General features: G+C 35.4%; 1 protein-coding gene across 6 annotated transcripts in view; it reads left to right on the top strand.

Annotated features, from left to right (window-relative positions):
* The first annotated feature begins 2,605 nt into the window (after window positions 1-2,605).
* The window catches only part of LOC6039278 (titin), a 111,046-nt gene continuing 93,594 nt past the window's right edge, over window positions 2,606-20,057 (top strand). For all 6 annotated transcript variants that reach the window (XM_038258765.1, XM_038258760.1, XM_038258762.1 and 3 more), the window contains exon 1: window positions 2,606-3,486. In XM_038258765.1, the coding sequence (XP_038114693.1) occupies window positions 3,289-3,486 (198 nt within the window). In that variant the 5' untranslated portion in view covers window positions 2,606-3,288. The remainder of the gene's footprint in view (window positions 3,487-20,057) is intronic.

Consider the following 20,057-nt stretch of genomic DNA (forward strand, 5'->3'; position numbering starts at 1 on the left):
AAAAAGAGTTTTCAAGATATTTTAATACTTGAATGTTATACTAGGTCTAATTTTAAAAAGATGCAAAACTGTTTTTTTTTATCGCAATGTTTATTCTAAAAAATGAATAATTAGACAACTTATAATTTTTTTTTCCATATTAAAATTGGCAAAAATACCAAAATTATGAGAGTTTAACCCACCGGAGGTCGCGTACGTGTACTTTGTACACAGTTTGTAAGGGCACTTGTAAGAAAGGCGAAAACACGCGACTTCCCGAAGGTTAAAGAAATAAAAACTACAAAAAATCCCATCGAAACAAGGGGGGGGAGGGGGGGTCTGGTAAAATGTGACGTACTTTTTGAGGGGGGTTCAACATTGTGTGACAAAGTGTGACATAGGGGGGAGGGGGGTTAATTTTGGCCGATTTTTGCGTGACATACTTTATGGATGACGCCATACCATGAGTGATCATTTCTAAAAATATTGTTTCGAAAATTTCCTAAAATTTCGTCTAAGTTTACAATTATTTTAAGAAAAATTGGAATCAAGACTAACATTTTGAAATGGCCAAAAATATAACACTGTCCTTTTGAAATTCAAGTCTTGATCCCAACATTTTCAAAATATTTTTTTCGAAAAGATCAGAACATCCTGAATTCCAATGTTAATTTTTTCCTAAACAAATTTTCAGGAAATTGTCCAAAGTTTTCGAAAAAAATATTTTTAGAATTGTTGACTCATAGGCACTATGAAAAAATCGAATAACTGCAAAATTTTAGTTAAAATCAAACTTTCTGTGGCCATATCTCGAAAACGATGCACTTAATCAAAAATTCTGCAAAGTACTTTTCGATTGCTAATTCGATTTCACAAAACTGTGAGTAAGGTAATTTTTAGATTTTTAATGAAAAAAAACTTTTTTTCAAATCACAACTTGGTGGCCGAATTTTTGCCCCGTTTTTCTCTTTATGGCTTCAAACATGCGGGTTTTTTTCCCTACATCATAAAAAAACGTAAACGCAAAAAAACGTATTTTGGGAACTATTTTTTTGTGATAAAAAAAACGATAATTTAAAAATTGGCAAACAAATTTCGTGTGCCTAACTTTTTCCAACAGTCCCTCATTGATATCAACACATACGTGGAATTTCCAGAGGATTTCGAATATGTCAAAATTGAGACCAAAATTTGCTGTCATGTAGGCCTAAAGGGCAAAAGTTATTGGTGTACAAAGTTTCTTTTAGAAACATAGTTAAACTATGAGAAAAACAAAAATATATTGGGATTTTAAAAATACCCATTTTGAACAGTAATTTACAAAAGCTATGAGAAAAAGTAAAACCAATCTCGGTTCATTTTGAAGTCTTCCACATGACTCGTCTTGAAGCTCTTTTTTTAATGATTTTGTTGAACGGTGTTAGCACACAGGAAAAAAAATTATGGTAATATTACATCTGGAAATGAGTACATCTTTTATGTCAGAAAAAATGTGTAATTTTACCTCTGAAATTTTTTAATTTTACCACTTTTCTGGTGTAATGTCACTTTTTCAGTCTGAATTGAAGTAAAATTACATCATAAAAGAGGTAATATTCAACCTTCCAAAATTAGACCTTCCAAATTTACACATTCGTTTACTGTGCAGCTTTTCTAAACATGCTCAATTTTGTTCTAAACTTGTTAAATTTTGAACACTTGTACTGGTTTTATGTGAAATTGCGCTAACTTATGGACAATCAATCCATCTGTAAGCCTAAACAGGAAATGTCGCTTTAAAGTATTTGTTTTTAAATCGCCTGGCATGACGCAATGAAAAATCAAAAATACTATTTATGTTCAACCATAGAAAACTGGAGATAACTGCAGTCCACACATTAAGAAGGACCTGATAAAAATAAGTTCGTGAATAAAACAAAAATAAAATCACTCGAATGTGATCGCTACAAATCCAGCTTAACGCCCGGATCGCTGCAACAATCAGTTCATTCTCCAAGCTTTCGCAATCAAACGCGACACCAACATTTTATAGCGCAACACAATGCGTCGCACAACTCCCACCCTCGTGCAACATTTGTCACAAAACAAACAGCGCGCGCGTGCGTTTGTTTGTTTCACGCCCCACAAAGCTCCAAGCAGTGCGGAGAGCGTGAGAGAGCAGTGCAACATTCGCTCGCAACACGGAGAGGATCCGAAAATAATGCTCTTCATTATGACAAACTTGAACCGGCTGCCCAAAGAGATAAGTACGCGCCAAGAATGCTAATTGGACGGTGATTCCTAGCGCAATTTGGACAATTCTGTTTTGGAGTAATGGAACAATCGTGATTGGTTGAACATAGTTGACTGAATCTGGTACACTGGATCCAATAAAATCTTCATTGATCACTTCAAAACTGCTCCTAATTCCTTCTGAACTCCCCCAACTCTGAAGTCCGTTTTAAATAGAACATTCTCCAGTCCGTCCAAACCTGACGATCGCGTGACCTGCGTCCAAGTTGCGCAGCATCAACACTACCTAGAGAGCGAGAGAACGCGCGCTCGAGTCTCTGCTCTCCAACTCCCCCCGTCTAGCTAGGCTCAAGCTCCAACTTCAACGGAACCACGGCGAGCACGTCGACGGGTCAGTCTCTTTGGTGCAGCCCGTGTGTGAAGATCGCAAAACCGACCCAAACCGCAAAACTCGACGTCGCGCCGTGGAAGGGAAAAAGTGGTGTGTGTCCGTCCAACTTGAAGAAAAGATCTCCGTGAAGATCTGTGTCCTGCCCGCTTGAGCTGATTTGTGTGTGTTCTGCTTGGATAGCTCCCCGCGCTAATACAGCTTGCTCGAGTTGTTTTGAGTTGTTCCAGGAAGATCGCGCGAGGATCATCGGAAAATTTTCCGGTTTCTGTGTGTTAATTTCACAGTTTATCGAAATTTCCCCCCCAATAGCCGGACGGAAGAATCGAGAGCGTGTGCGCGCGTACGCGAGGAAGGTCCGTTTACACAATTTTTCGCGATTATTTTTGGATTCTAACATCATCGAACGCCGCCGCGTCCGTGTCGACACCTCGCGCCGGGTTTGAGCAAGAGTAAGAGTAAGGGAAGCTGGTTTGTGTGAAGATCTGCGCGCTGACCACCACACTCTCGTGAAACACACGACGCGTGAAGATCGTGAGGTTATGGGCCAGTTGTTCCGTTGAGCAAGGAAAAGCGCGCCCGTGCAAGAAGTGTGTGGTCAAAGATCAGTGATCTGTGCAGCTAGTCGTGATCGCGAGAGCAAGTGTGTTCAGAGCGCATAGTTCCAAGTGACAGTGAGTTGAAGCGGGATGGAGTCTACCGGGAGTAACGCCGGGATATCGCCGCTGGACGAGCTCCAGCGGCAGCTGGCCGAAGATCTGGCCCAGGTGGTCGCGGCGCCGACGCCGCCACCGGCGGCTCAACCGTCGACGAACCTGGTCGCGACCACCGTCAGTACGATCGTACTCCAGGGTGGTCCGCTGCAGCTGGTGATCGCGCTGCTCAAGGTAAGTCACCCCGGCTATCCCATCGATGATTACCGAAAGCATGCGCAAGACTCTTCCCACGATCGTCATGACCTACTGCGCGGGGATCATTCTCCAGGGGTTGAAAGCAAGAACCACCGCCGTGAAGTGAAAGTGATCTGCGCCTACTACGTGTGTGGTGCCAGAATCTCGAAGTCTCGTTGTGAGGGGAATCGAAGATTACCGCCTTGATCCGGGGAGGTCAATCGCTTAAAGAGGGAGATAAATGCAGCGCGCGTTCTCACTCTGGAAAGGGGGGAACGCGCGCCGAAGAGGTGATCAATCATCACACACAGGGTAGGGGGGAAAGGTGCCGACGACGACTACCTGCTGGGAACGTGAACCTGTTCTCGAAGGCCTTCGGAGTGATGAGATGGGTGTGCATAATTAGGCAAGGTGGAAAGGGGTTAAGGGAGGAACTCGCGGGACATAACTGGATTTGTGAATGAGGGATTGATCATCGCAGGTGGTGATGATGGTCGATGATGGACTTGATGTGAGAGTTAGAGACTTAATTTGTTGATTCTTAGTGGTTTGCACAGGGACTTAATATCTCCCGAATGGCTAAGAAAAAAGAGGATCTTAACATCTCTCAGCAAAGAGTTCTCTCTCTAGACACAACACTCGCAAGTGCAAACGTGCGAAAAAGGTCAATCGGCCAAGGAATCCAACCGGCATGTGGTGTGGAAAACAAACGAATAGCAGACCTCACACAAGGTTCTGCAACGACTCAACCCGTCAGTACCAAACCGCACACGGTATGCAACCGAGAATCCGACCTGCTAGAATGCTTTCGTTTACTCTTTATTTATTTATTTTGAGCTTACGCGAGCTACGAAAAAAAGTAACTTGGCAGACGTATCTCAGAATCTTCAAGTCGTGCACATCTCTCTGAAGAAGTCTTACACATAGACGAAACTTCATCGTTTCAATGTTGTGTCCATAGTTGACCCATTTTCGCCCAATTGTAATTCATTTGCGATGGTGTTTACTCTAGCCGGGATCAACTCCGGGCGAAACCTTGGAGGATTGACGTGTTTGGACAGCTGCGGGCCGGCTTTTACGCCATTTTCGCGACGATTGGGCCTGCTTCGCTGCCGGTCGCAATTAGCATAAACATATGCTCAATTTACGGTTCAATTTGCCTTTACATCGCTGGGGAAGAGGATGAGTACGGGAGAACGGGAAGCAATTAAAACTAGACCAAATATCAGCGGTGAAGATTTGCCGCGAGCGCAGATTTCGTGCCAGAGTGACTTTTGAGGTGGTGAAAGTTGAAAAGGGATTATCTGTAGCATAAGCATAAGCATAAGCATAAGCATAGGTGCCAGTTGAAAAGGGATTATCTGTAGCGATGAAAAAGTTTTCAGCGAAAGAGTTTCACTGAGCATTCACTGAGAGAAAAATTCGAAAGAGAGAAAGAGAGAATATCTCAGCGCGAAAAATCTGTACAACGAATGCTCAACTTACTCGAAAATATTTTTTTCAAACGCGAAAAATAGCAAAATTATTAAAATTATCAGAAAAAGAGTTTCGCCCGTTCGAAAAGTGCGCCAATCATCAGACGGATATAGAGCACGGACACTCGAGGCGGAGTAAGGCACGGCGCTGAAGGCAGCCAAATACCGGTTTTAGGGGCCGCAGCGTCGTCGGAGTTGTTGGTGTTGTTGCTGGTGTTTTGATGGGATATTTATAGGCACCTTCTTGGTCCTATATATGCTCTATATAAAGCAATGAAAAATTATAAACATGACTCTCGAGCGCCATATGATGTTCGTTCTCTGGCGTAAATGAGTTCGGCGCGGATTGCGGATTGGAGATTGTGCTGCGGATGGTTTCTGTTCGGGGACATTATGCCCGGAAAGGTTATGGGGACAAGGACGTACGCTAATTTACCAATGTGGATGTGAAAACGTGAATTTGGAACATTTTTCTAGGTAAATCAACATTATTTTATTTTAAAGTTACAGAATTTTGTGAATTTTGTAAAATTTTAAATTAAAGAATGTGAAATCTGGTTACCACAAGTCATGTAAGGTCGATTCAAAACCAATTTTATTTAAAAAAAATGCCGTAATATCGATTGATCTTAGCAATTTTTCGATTAAAAATTAAGCAATTCTCCAAAAAATGAGCAAATGAGTTCCATACACAGCAAATTCTGGATTGCCATTTCAGTAAAATAAATAACTGAATGCGATTCAGTAATCATCACTATTGCTGAATCTGTCAAACTGAAATGTCACTTTTGACTTACTGTTTGGATGCTGCCGAGAGAAAATCATCTTCAAATGTGTTGTTTTTAAATTTTGTATTGTGATCTTTTAAAACAAAGGTAAGAAAATTGTGAATAACAAATGCCTCGATGCTAACAACCTCTTTTTAAGGTTAGGAGGATTGATTAGATAAATGTATACATAACAGTACTGGAAACATTTTTGATGGCAAGCAAAATCAAATTTTGATAACTGAAATACCAGCAACAATTGCTAAATCTTCAGCAATTGTTCTGTCAAACCGACACAAGAAAATTACTGAATTTTCAGCAAAAAAATTACTGAAATTTCTGTTTTTTTGACAGCTAATTTACTGAAATTTCAGTAAAATATCTGTCAAAGTGACAAATGTCAGTTAACTGAGAATTCAGTAAAATATAAATTACTGAATTTTTCACTGAAATTTCAGTAGATGAAAATTCAGTAAAACTTTACTAAATTTCAGTGAAAAAAATTTGGTGTGTATGTTTTGAAATTGATGAAACTTTGTATGTACTTTTTCTATGAGCATTATTTCGTCCATACAACTTTTCATAAAAATTATCGCGTTCCTACAAAAAGGCTACTAAAATATTATAAAATCTGTATCTTGAGAACGTATTTTCTGTTCAATTTGGTTTCTTGGGCAAGGTTATTGGACCCCTCAGAAAAAAAATAACAATCTGAAACAGTTTCGTTTTTTTTTGTTAAATCTAGAAAAGGCTCAGAAACATTTCTAGAGTTTTTTTTTTTTGAAAAGGTCCTATAAATTTTATCTTTCATATGTTTTTAGGACCTATTAAAAAAACTCTAGATTTTGACCACGTAAAAAAATAAATTAGGAGGTATAACTCGAAAACGGTGCCCGATATCGAAATTTATGTTTATAGGACCTTTAAAAAATACTGTAGATTTTTTTACGATACATTCCATATTTTTTAAGAATGCTTTTTTCGACAAATTGGCAACACTGCCAAATTTATTTTGACTTGTGCCATAGCTCAAAAGATGACAATTTTTTGTCATCTAAAATATATCAAAAAAATATTTTTTTATTGAAAAGTCTCGAGAATTTTTTTTATTGTTTTTTTTTTCTCTTAAAAGTCCTGTGCAATCTTATCACTGAGGGCATACTCTAATTTGAGATTGATTTTTTGATTGATTTCAAGAATGATTGCAGACTAAAAACTATCTTTAAAAGGTCACCAACCAACCACCATCGAACCACCAACATTAAAAATCAAACTTTCAATTACATCAAAATAGAAACCTTACAGAAAATAACAACAAAATATACACAATAAATTAATTTCGCTTCAGAGCGAAAAATTTAACAATTTGCCTTGAACAAATATTATAAAAGCTTTACAAAACACAAAATTTAATTTATAAAAAATCCAAGCGTTAACATCCATTTCCATCCAAAATCTTAGTTTGAAAAGAAAATGTGATGACAAAAAGTTGAAGATAACTACACTGTATGCATAAGCAAAACTCATTATTTTTATCAAAAATGCTTTTAAAATGATTCCATATATTTTTCTTCCAAAAATATTCTGTAATTTGTGTAAAATATGTATTTTAATCTTTTCAATGCAAAAGCCAGTTTAATAAGTATGCATGCTAATTTTGTTTACAGAATTTTCGAAGAGACAAATTCTTTAAACATATGTCGATGCTTTTGTGGTCTCTTATGCTATCGAGAAAGGAATCCTCGCAAGCTTAGTACAAGAGAACCAGAGGCAACGATTTGTAATGGCCTACATGATAACTAATTTTATTTATTATGTTTTTGTTACAATTTTAATTATTTTTTTTGATATTTGAAACAAAGAACATTGAAATTTTACAAGATAATTGGGTTTTTACGACAGATGTTTTTTTTTAATGCTCATAAAAAAAGTTTATGAGGATCAAAATTAAAAAAAAAATGAAATAAGGCTGTATTTTCAAGTTTTTTTTTTAAATAGCTTTGTTAAGTAGTTGTTGTAATTTATTGCTACCTTTATATTAAATAAACTGAGTCAAAAATAAATTAAAATTTTCGATCAAAAAAAATATTCTGGAAACCTATGTAAATTGCATGTCATCATATTCATCCAATATGTAGTAGAATTTAATGATTTCAATTAAGTTGAAAATATTACAAAATTCGAAGTTAAAAAATATTGTTCCAACTTCTTTAATTTTTCCCGATTTTTTTTTGCGATGCTGTTAAATTTACAAGTTTGAAACAAGTTTCAGTTAAAAATGTTTAACTAAAAACATACTCTATAATACGCGATAATTGCTAATAATTGAAATAAGAGAACTCTAGTTAAAACCTGGTCAAATTTTTAGACCCTCCTTTCAATTTTTATTACAAAAAAAAAGAGTACAAAAAGCTGACTAAAATTGAAAATATTCACTGAAAAAAAAAACTTGTAAAATCGATTGTTAATAATTCAGAGTAAATTGCATAACGCTTATTCACGCTTGTAAAATTAAAAAACAAATTTTAAAAATTGTTTACAAATTTTGAATTTTGAGACCACAGATCGATACAAAACGTAAGAATTCTGGAATAAAATATTTTGATAAATTCATTGTTATTTTTAAAATTTTCGATGTGACATTACTGTAATAATGTTTTACGAATTTTGTGACAGTTTTGGTTTAAAACTTTCGAAAATAAGGCTTGAAATTCAGTTTATTTTTTCTTTTTTGGTCCTCTTTTAACCTTGACCAGTGCCGAGGGACAGAAACTTTAAATAAAATTTGTACTTTAAATAAAATTTATTGTAAAACTGTTTGAACATAAATTACGTCACCAAGATAATGTTCGCTTAAATCAGAGTCTATTTTTAACCCATCTAAACATCACCAAGTCTCTCTGAATAAGAATCCTATTTGTTGTGAAACGTGACCGGACGTCGCGTTCGTCCCATGTGGCAGGGTGAAACTGACGAGCAAAAATCGGACGTTAATTTTATTTCATCCATATTTTTCAGACACACACACATGCCAGTCAATCATACCCATTCTCGTGCAACTTTGTTGTGATGATCATCATCTTCATCATAATCATCATCACAATCGCTCAAGAGTTATGATTGCATTCATTTCAAGCTTGAATCAGATCACGTATCATCTATAGCCATCTTCAAACCAATTCTCTGGAAAAACCCAGGCAAGCGCGAAATTAAGGTCTAAGTAAATCGCCGATGGTGTTACCCGATTGGAACCACCTTCCGAGTGTGGCGTAGTCACTGTCCGGTTAGGTGTTCAACCTTTCCAACTGGGTGAACAACGCTATCCAGAGCATTGATACCTCTTTGCTTTGCTGGTTTGTAGTTCAACCAGATGTAATTGGTTGAGAGGGGCTATCGCTGGTATGAATATTAATTGAGGAATGTGAACTTGAAACGGTGAAGAAGCGATTCGATTAAATCGATCCAATGTTTTTTTTTATCAGGAATTTCAGAGCGAGAAAAAAAGTTTCCTCAGACTGATCAGAATGCAGGTAACATTCCTCGAAAAAAACTACACAACATAAAAATCTCCGTGTTGCACAACACCACCTCGAACCATGTTTGCAGTGTGTGAAGAAGACAATACTCTTTTTTTATTACACTTGTCGTGAATTTTATGCGATTTGCTTTTTCGCACAAGGAAACACCACTTCACCTCGGACATTTATTTATTTCGGTATTATTCTGCGGATGTGTGAAGAGTCCAACCAGAGACCACGCAACAGAAAGTACGTTGACGGGGACAAATCGCAACAATCATGTGGCCCCGCAACTGGCCGTGGAAATGGGCCCGAAGATGGCCATAATCGTAAAAACGTTGTGCGTGACTTTAACAAAGTACTTCAAGATTTGGATGTTGATGCGTGCTAAAATGGCCGAGGTTCCGCTGATTCACTCAGCTTTTTTTATGTTTGTAGAAATGAGATTCTTTTTTTAAGTTATTTAAAAGATTCAAAATTTGTTTATTTGTGCAACAAAAAAATAGTAAATTTTGTAGAAAGCAAATTCCACTTTTTTTAACCATGCAAAACTTTCCACCCACCAACCAAGATTCAATTTATCTCTCATCCAGTGGTGTTTAAATAACATCCAGCATACAGCATTTGCTAACCGACCCACCCACCAACTCAGCCCCCTCAGCTTTTTCGAGTACACAATTTTCCACCAGAATGAATGAATTATACTAAACAGATGCAGCTTCTCGGTGTGCGTCCAACGAAAAAGTTGTACGATTTATTTCAAGTGGTGAGCAACATTTCCTTTTCGTCGCTTCAAAGCGTTGATTTTTTTTGCTCTGGAATTTTGAAGAAAAAATAAAATAAAATATTACTGAAAGGGACCAGACCATCCTAGACTATCGAATTGAAACATTCAATTTGCCTAACGACAGCGCAATCAGTTTTCGATTGCAGTTGCGTTAACCTAAAGGTAGAACTTAATCATTTACATACTAACTATAGTGTGATCGAGCGATCGAGATTATCTTCACAAGCGAAATCTTGAAGCAGTCGGAGACAGAAATTATCCCCATTAATACGCATCGGCTCGGCAATTAAGTCAATAAATTTTTCTCTCAGGGGCTCGTTTTTCCACTGAAATGTGGAAGGAAAAGGATCAAAGAAGAGCTTGGAAAGTTTATTGCCATCCCCCCCCCCCCGTTGGGCATGGGTAGATTATCGGGATCAGCTGGTTGGGGTGGTTCTGGTAAAAAATAAACTCTTAAACTTTAACAAAAAATTATTCTTCAAATCTTTTGAAACAAAAACATGTAAAAACAATTTAAAAATTAAAAATATCATACGGAACCACTCTAGTCGAAAGAAGCCAACATTCGTGCCGGTTGTAATTTATAAAATCTGCGAGCCTACCCTCCGGAGGGCTCCAACAAGATAAATGGAGTGAGGTAAAGATGTTTTCGCCACGGGGCATTTGGATGCGTTTTGGTGCGGACGCCGATTGCACAGATTTTGTGGGGATTTTTTTTTCTTGTTCCTGCAATGCACGCTCAAAAGACATGTAATTTGGAAATAAAATTGTTTTCAAAGGTTGAACATTCGTGGACTTTTGGGAAATTTTTGACTATAATTCTTTTAAGTTGCAAATATTTATCATAGTTAATGTTGTCAAAGATGCCCAAAAAATAGGGGTAAGAATGTTCTTGGTCGCTTATTCTATTCGAAAAAAAATCATTAGATAAGTTCTCTGCGTTTTTGCATTTTTTTTATTATTTTTGCCTTTTCAAGCAAAACTGTAATTGTATATAAAGCATTCTGCGATACTTTTTTGCTCAGATTTTTTTTAAATTTATATTTTTACCTCGACCTCGACCTCGACCAAATCCGGGGATAAAACCTTGAAATGAAGTTTGTACCAGCCCAAGTAAATAAGTTAAATAAAAAGAAAAAAATCCAATAGCCATTTTTTTATTATATTATGTTTTAGTCATACAATTTGTGAACTAAGGGAAAATATGCAATTTTTTTTCACAAGCACTGATTTTTGAAAAAAAAATGAAATTCAATTACGAAAATCCCTAGATCCGGAAATAAATTTTTAATACCGAATAAAAAAAAAATATTATTAAAATTAAAGCAATACTGATTGCAAGAAAGAATTGCAGATTTTTTCGAAGAAGTAAGAGAAAGTGTGTCAGATTTCTTGTAGTAAGCAAAATTCCAACTATTTTCTAGCAAATTTTGACAACTTTAAACTTTTCGAAATTTTTAAAGTTTTAATTATCATAAAGATAAGTTTTTTTCTGCAATTTTAAAAATTTCCAAAAATAAAGCAAATGTCGAAATCCGGGAAAATATCGGACGGAAATTTTACGGATAAGATGAGATGAATGAGAATTTTTTTCTTTCTAGCACTTTGAAAATTGGACAATAAGTCCAAAATAAGTTGCAAAATATCTATGAATTTACACTTTTTTTCTTAAGCTTTTACATCTTTAACAGATCAATGGTCCTAAAATTAAAAATATGTTAAAAGCTAAAAAGTACTTTAAAAAAGCATTATACAATGTTTTCTGACTAGTTTACAATCGATTTTACCAGTTTTTTTTTTTTAAGAAAGTTTGAATTTTTGTTATTTTTTTTGCTCTCCTATTTTTTTTAAGGAAAATGTAGGGAAAATGCATTAGCCTTATTTGCTTTCGTCAATACTTGATCACTTTTTTATTAGCTCCAAAACAACTTTTGAGAAGAAACAATATTATTGTTTTTGCAAAATTGTCACCAAAATAAATATCTTAGATTTGTTTATTTTATCTCTTAGGTCTGACAGTTTTGGTCTAACAGCTTTTTGGCGATTTTGATTCTGGACCAAAGGGGGACTTGATATTTTGACGTAACCGGTTTGGTGATCAAATCCACCTAAAACTTAGACTATTTTCCATTAAAAAAAACCATGCCAATACTGTCTTCAGCAAAGTTCTAGCATAAACAATTACAAAAAAAATAGTTGAAGACACCGAAATTCTATCCTACTGGTAATGACATACGGAGTGTTGTCTATGAATGACCCTCAAAACCTTTTTTTTTTATATGGGTAATTCTCTACCAACTCACACGAAATCGGGAAAAGTTGCCCCGACCCCTTTTCGATTTGCGTGAAACTTTGTCCTAAGGGGTAACTTTTGTCCCTGATCACGAATCCGAGGTCTATTTTTTGATATCTCGTGACGGAGGGGCTGTACGACCCCTTCCATTTTTGAACATGCGAAAAAAGAGGTGTTTTTCAATAATTTGCAGCCTGAAACGGTGATGAGATAGAAATTTGGTGTCAAAGGGACTTTTATGTAAAATTAGACGCCCGATTTGATGGCGTACTCAGAATTCCGAAAAAACGTATTTTTCATCGAAAAAAACACTAAAAAAGTTTTAAAAAATCTCCCATTTTCCGTTACTTGACTGTAAAAAATTTTGGAACATGTCATTTTATGGTAAATTTAATGTACTTTTCGAATCTACATTGACCCAGAAGGGTCATTTTTTCATTTAGAACAAAATTTTTCATTTTAAAATTTCTTGTTTTTTTTAACTTTGCAGGATTATTTTTTAGAGTGTCAGGGTGTAATATTACATAGAATTTCATAAAATAATGCAACATTTATTTTACACCCAGGCCTTTTTTTTTACAGTCGAGTAACGGAAAATGGGAGATTTTTTAAAACTTTTTTAGTGTTTTTTTCGATGAAAAATACTTTTTTTCGGAATTCTGAGTACGCCATCAAATCGGGCGTCTAATTTTACATAAAAGTCCCTTTGACACCAAATTTCTATCTCATCACCGTTTCAGGCTGCAAATTATTGAAAAACACCTCTTTTTTCGCATGTTCAAAAATGGAAGGGGTCGTACCGCCCCTCCGTTACGAGATATCAAAAAACGGACCTCGGATTCGTGATCAGGGACAAAAGTTACCCATTAGGACAAAGTTTCACGCAAATCGAAGAGGGGTCGGGGCAACTGCTGTGTGAGTTGGCGGAGAATTACCCATATGTAACTCAAAGATTTTTTGATTTTTAATTTTTCTACAAAATTGTTTAAAATATAAAAATTACACATTTTTGCCAAAGACACTACATTTTTATCGGCATGATAAATGTTTTGATATTTTGAGGTTCACTTTTTAATTTAGAAATTTAAACATACTGCTGAAGTGTTCTATCTGAATGTGATATTTTTGGCTACATCTTCTAGTTAATTCAAAGTGTACACAGAAAAAAAAGAATCTTGGAAAGTTGAACATTTTGTTGGTTGAATATTATGTCCTTCTTTTTGAGTAATTTTAACAAAATAATGTGTAGAAATTAAAAATTCAACAGAAATTGATAGAAACTTAGACGGCCCGGACTAGCTTTGAATTGAAAGTCAATTTCAAGAAAAATTGTTTCAGTCTAAACAAATAACCCGTTGTATAGAAAAAGTTGAGAACACTTAAAAATTAAATCGCGCAAAATAACCATTTTAAGTAATTTTTTTTTTCATAGCACTCAAAAACGAGTGAAGCAAACAAAACTGAAATTGTTATTGTTTCCACATATAGTTTTAGTTTTATTCAAGTTCAAACATTGAAATGGGTTGTCCTCCTAACGCACAGCAAAAAATCCGATGGTAAAATCGCATGCAAAAGCATGCACATCACCTTCGTCAAAATAAACACTTAATATTACACACTGCATGTACATTTTTTGCAACAACAAAAAAAAAGTAGCAACCGACGGGAATCAAACCAAGCATCAACAGTGAGGACTGGCGCCTTAGCCCACTCGGCCATCAGACCGATGAAACGCTGTAAGGATAAACGCATATATGAGCTTGACATTTCGGTAAAGTAAGTTTCCTTCGGTAAAGTAAGTTCCTACATATTCTAGGGTGTAAAATTACATTAAATTGCACAAAATAATGCAATATTTATTTTACACCCAGGCCTTTTACACGCAGCTGGATTACTACTTTTTTCGCTGTGCGTCAACAATCTACCAACGGTTACCAAGCTCAACAAAGTATTAACTGGTCCATCAAATGCTCTGAAAGTAACAATTTTAAAGCTGCACCGCGTTATTCATGCTTCTTCATAGAAATGACCTCATCTTCGGCCCCTTTTGCTCAGTGAAGATGCAATATACACAGCAAAAAATCCGATGGTAAAATCGCATGCAAAAGCATGCACATCACCTTCGTCAAAATAAACACTTAATATTACACACTACATGTACAATTTTTCTACACACAAAAAAAAAGTTGCAACCGACGGGATTCAAACCCAGCACCAACAGTAAGGGTTGGCGCCTTAGCCCGCTCGGCCATCAGACCGATGAAGAATTGAAAGGATAAACGTATATGTGAGCTTGACATTTCGGTCAAGTAGGTTTCCCATACTGATGGGCTACATATTTCAGGGTGTAATATTACATAGAATTTCATAAAATAATGCAACATTTATTTTACACCCAGGCCTTTTACACGCAGCTGAATTACTACTTTATTTGCTGTGTAGGCCCAATCATTCTGAACCTACGCCGCGGAGGAACCTAGGGGAAGACCACACTCTCGCAACAACTGTTACCATGTTCGAACCATATGTTGATGCTCGTATAGAACCTAGACTCTTTCATCATCTGTTTGTGCGTTTCGTCTGTGGAAATGCTCCGGTTTCAGTGTTTGTGTACAAGTTTGTTTTTTTTTTTTTTTTGGTAGATGCTAATATCTACGTTGACGTTTAGGGTAGATTGGCCAAAAATTGTTCAAAAATAATTGAAAGCTTAGAAAAATTGAACAAGATTGAATATAGACGCAAGTACCCTCGCCAAGATCGACGTGGACGCGACGCCGCTAATTTTAGACGCATTCACGAAACGGTTTGCGCACACGATGGCGTCTCCCAGAGTGACGTCACCTTTGTTGAGCATCGGACAGCTTCATGATCTTCTTTGAACGACAAGTTTAAGGAAAAGATGGATTTGTTTACCAGCGCAAAATTGCATTCGAGTAATTTCGAATCTGCGAAATTCAACATTTTTAAACGCATCTGCACTGATCTGGCCGGGGAGGATGTCTTTGAAGAACCTGTTTCACCGCAAACATTTCGTAACCTTAGGCTTTAAAGGTGTCCAGTGATGGATACCACGTTGTTTAGACTGAATTTGGTTAGACAGTGTAGCCACAACCGCAAATTGTCTCGCCAAATATGGACGAACAGCCAAGGGGGTTTCACTATCGTGGCCAGTTTTTAAGACAAACTTCATATGGCGACGACGACGCCAAGCTCGCCGATGGATCAATGAAAACGCCCGAAGGTTGTCGATGAATGAATCAACAACAGCGACACTCAGCTCGGTTAAGAAAAAGGTCACAACAGCTGAGAGATCTGATGAAGAATTCATCACCATTGCGCGCGATAATGGAACTTGAGCTGTTTTGAGGAATTGTGCTGACGAGTGTCGTGATCAACTACTTATGTTACCATCTCATGTTGGAGCTCAAGTGTGATGTAATGCTGAGTGAGGGAGAGAAGCCCCCTAGCAATGAATTGGCAATTCTCAATTTTCTTGTTGGCATCAGTTAAGATTAATTCCAAGTGTTTTTTTTTACTTGAATATTTTCTAAAACTAAAATATTTAAACAAACTTCTTAATATATTTTTAAATGGCATGCGAAAAAAAAACTACAAGCCCTCCAATGCAACAATGTAAAAATCTAACCTGAAATATCTTAACACACAAAACAAAAAACGAACTTCACGCGCGATACAATCGACCACGAGAGCGGTCAAACAAAACAGCACAAATCTTGCAAAACCGGCCATAAATTATCAACATTTCACGAGATTCCCCCGACCCCCCCTTTTCGATCCCATCCTTCTTGAGTCAGGAGGTCAACGGCAGCCTCCAGAACACACTTCTTCTTCGACACGAGAGGGGGTGACTGCCAACAACTCATTCAATTTCGAGGGAACAACCCCCTTCCCTCTCCCCCCACTTTCTGTGTTTGGCTTCTTAATCGACCGTCGTCGTTGTTACAAAAAGCTTTTTACCTTCTTTTTTCTTAAGCTTGGAGAAGTTGCACAAGAAGTTCCAGGTCAGGAATTCATGAACGAGGGTACCGGTCAATCTGGCTCGGGGAGAAGGCTCCCCTCCTCTTGCGTGTATCCCCCCTTTTATTGGATGCAACACCGGAGGGCATGATCTTGCAAATAAATTTACGCGACTCGAAACAGAATCTGGCTGATTGGAATTTGAGCAGTGTTGCCAGATTTTTTTAAATGCAAAAATATTAACAAATTATAGAAAAAAAAATCATTATATGCGATGTTTAAAAATAGCTGAAAATAAAACATTACTGAATAAAATTCTATAAGAAATTAATTTGATACGACTCACAAAACATTTTTTTTAATGCTTGTTTTTCTTTTAGTGATTACGACCAATTCATACAATGTTCTACAGTAAATTTCAAGATGATTTCGAAAAATATATTTTTTGGAGCTTCATGCTTTGTTCGTATTCATGAAGAAAAAAAAATGATCATAACAGCATTTATTTTAAATCAAAATCTTAAAATGAAGACAAAATTTTTCGAAGACTGCATATTTTTTCTTTAAGTTGAACCAGCCTCGGGCTGAAAAACTCTATAATAAAGAATAAAAAAAAATTTCTTTAAGTTGAACCAGCCTCCGGCTGAAAACTGTATAATAAAGAATAAAAAAAAAGTTTTCTTTCGAAATTTGGCAGCACTGCGAAATATATTTTAAATTAAAGTCTTATGTTAAAGCATAAATGACGAAATATAAACATGTAATTACTATTATCGCGAATTTCAATATTTAAAAAACCATAAGTCGGAAATAGGAGCATTTACCCTACATTTTGGCTGAATCCTACGAAGGAACTTTTTTTAACACAATGATTATAATACTACATTCAAATATTCTTTGATATTCTATTTCAATTTTATATCATTATTGTTGAGTTAAACAAAAAATAATTTAAATTTTCAATGAAAAAGCTAGTAAAATCGATTGTAAATCTTTAAAAATACATTATAGATCGCTTATTCATGCATTTTCAATCAGGGTAAAGGTTTTTAGTTATTGTACAAATGTTTAATTTTGGAACCACAAATTGGAAAAGACGTAAATCATTTAAAAAAAACATAAATTCACCAATATTTTCCTGTTTTTTAATGAAATTTGTGATTTTAATTTTTTTTGTAATATTAAAGAGTTTACTAAAAAATTAAATACAAATTTAGTTTAGGACTTTTCAATCATGAGTCTTGAATTTTATTCATTAATTTTATTAATTTACAAATGTTCAATTCAGGGACCACAAATCGGAAAAAGACGGAAAACATTAAAAAAATATAAATTCACCAATATTTTACTATTGATTAGAAAACTTATTATTTTCAACTATTTTTTAAAGTTTTTTAAAGTTAAAGAGTTCTGTGTTTAAATTTTCAAGCATTTGGTTTCAAATTTGCTAAAGTGGGTTTCAAATGAAAATACGGTGATTACTAAATAATAAAACACAAATTTAGTTTAGGACTTTTCAATCATGAGTCTTGAATTTTTTTTAACGAATGTTTCATCTTGGGACCACAAATCGGATCAAGACGTAAAACATAAAAAAATTATAAATTCACCAATATTTTCCATTTTTTTTAGAAAACTTATAATTTATTTATTTTTTAGTTCCAAGGAAAAATATTCGAAGTAGAACGACAACTGTAGAGGGTGACGAGTGGGAATTCCCGGGAAATCGACCATTTTTGGACCTCTCGATTCCCGGGAAATTCGGTCGAGACTCCCGAGAAATTTTAAACTTATAAATATCGAAGCAAAATTATATAAATTAATCAGATAATTATTTGGAAAATTATTTTTTTTTTTTAGAAAATTGGATGTTCAATGTTCGCTGTTCAAGTTAGAATAAACCAATTCTTCTTAATCAGAAAGTGTAAATTTTAAATTCCGATAATTATAGTTGAGAGAAGACAAAAACGTGGACCCCAAAATTTACCTTAATGCAGTTACATCCCAGAAATTAAATCCAAAGTTTTTGAAATATTATTTTCATTTATTATTTCAAAATAAGTTCAATTCCTCTCTCGAGCATAGCAATCTTCAAAATCTGTTTCCCAAAATTAATTTCGCTGTATTATGGTAATTTCCTTTTTTGATGTCAATAAGTAATTTTGTGTTTCACGTCAACCTCAATATTAAATTATATTTTGGGGAAAAAACTCTGGCAATTTTTGTAAAGTTAATGTTTGCCCATTGTGAACATTCGGGTTTTCCTGATAACTGTAAATATTTATTCAATGAATATTTTCAGTTGACCTTAAAAAGGAAAAAAAACAAGTTTAAATGTTTGTTTGAGTCGTTATTCATAATATTGCAAAAATTCCGATACTAGGAAATTATTCGTAAACATTTTAAACTGAAATTTGGAGTCCCAAAAAGCTCAAGAAACAATCTTGTATTTGCAGATTCAGATAAAAAAAATCAAAGGCTAAACATAGTTTCTCTAAATAATGAGGATGCTTAAATTAACGTTAAGTATGAACTCATTGAAAGTTAATTCACTGAATAAAAAAAAACTAGTTAAGTAATTTTCTTTTTAAAAAGTCTCACTAACAGGATATCGTTGCCAAATAAGAAATTATTATGAATACAAAGTGACGAGTTGTTCCTTTAAATTCCGCTATATATTGACCCTTGCACTGTAACTTGAATTTGGCCCGCACTTTTGACAACCAAATTTCCAAAAACTAGGCAACCAGCAGTTGTTTATTTACATTTCCAGTCGCAGTTTCCACCAAACTGGACATTCGCACTTTAAAATTGCGATTGACAAGTGAGCAACATCGGATCGCTTTGATCATTTTTTTGATAAAATTAAAATTTCCCAAGCCAGTTTGACAAGTCGCAATAGTGCGATCGATAGCAATAATTTAGTGCGAAGTCCAAGTTAGTGAGAATTGCGCAATATAGCGGAATTAAAAGGAACAACTCGTCTCTTTGTATTCATAGTAATGCATTCTGCTAAAACGCTATGCTAAATTACTATTACTATTACTACTATTTGATTATTTAAATTATTGCCACTTTTTGTACAGTAAAAACAAACTCCCTGGTCCCGGGAATTCCCGGGAAATTGCCAAATTCAACTCTCGATTCCCGGGAAATTGAAAATCTCGAGAATCGTCACCCTCTACTCTAGAGATCTGGTAGTAGAAAGTGGTAAAGAAGCGAAAAAAATCACCAGATCACGGACGGGATTATTTTTTAAATGTTTGAATTTTAATAATTTTAATAATTTTGATGGCAATTCCGTAAGTTTTTTGAAAACTTTTTCTTACTCTTGTTTGTGCATTTAATTAACAGTAATAATTGCTCTAAACCGAATTAAGACGTAACACACAGCTGAAATGAACACAAAAACTCTGTTAGGTTCATAATATGTACAAATTGTAATTTGATTATTCACAAATAAAACCGAATTGAATTGAAAAAATAATAATTTTGATGTCAATTTTTTTTTTATTTGTTGGGTAATTCTCTACCAACTCACACGAAATCGGGAAAATTTGCCCCGACCCCTCTTCGATTTGCGTGAAACTTCATCCTAAGAGGTAACTTTTGCCCCTGATCACGAATCCGAGGTCCGTTTTTTGATATCTCGTGACGGAGGGGCGGTACGACCCCTTCCATTTTTGAACATGCGAAAAAAGAGGTGTTTTTCAATAATTTGCAGCCTGAAACGGTGATGAGATAGAAATT

This window comes from Culex quinquefasciatus, chromosome 3 (assembly GCF_015732765.1).
Source record: "Culex quinquefasciatus strain JHB chromosome 3, VPISU_Cqui_1.0_pri_paternal, whole genome shotgun sequence".
In the NCBI taxonomy this organism is placed as follows: Eukaryota; Metazoa; Arthropoda; class Insecta; order Diptera; family Culicidae; genus Culex; species Culex quinquefasciatus.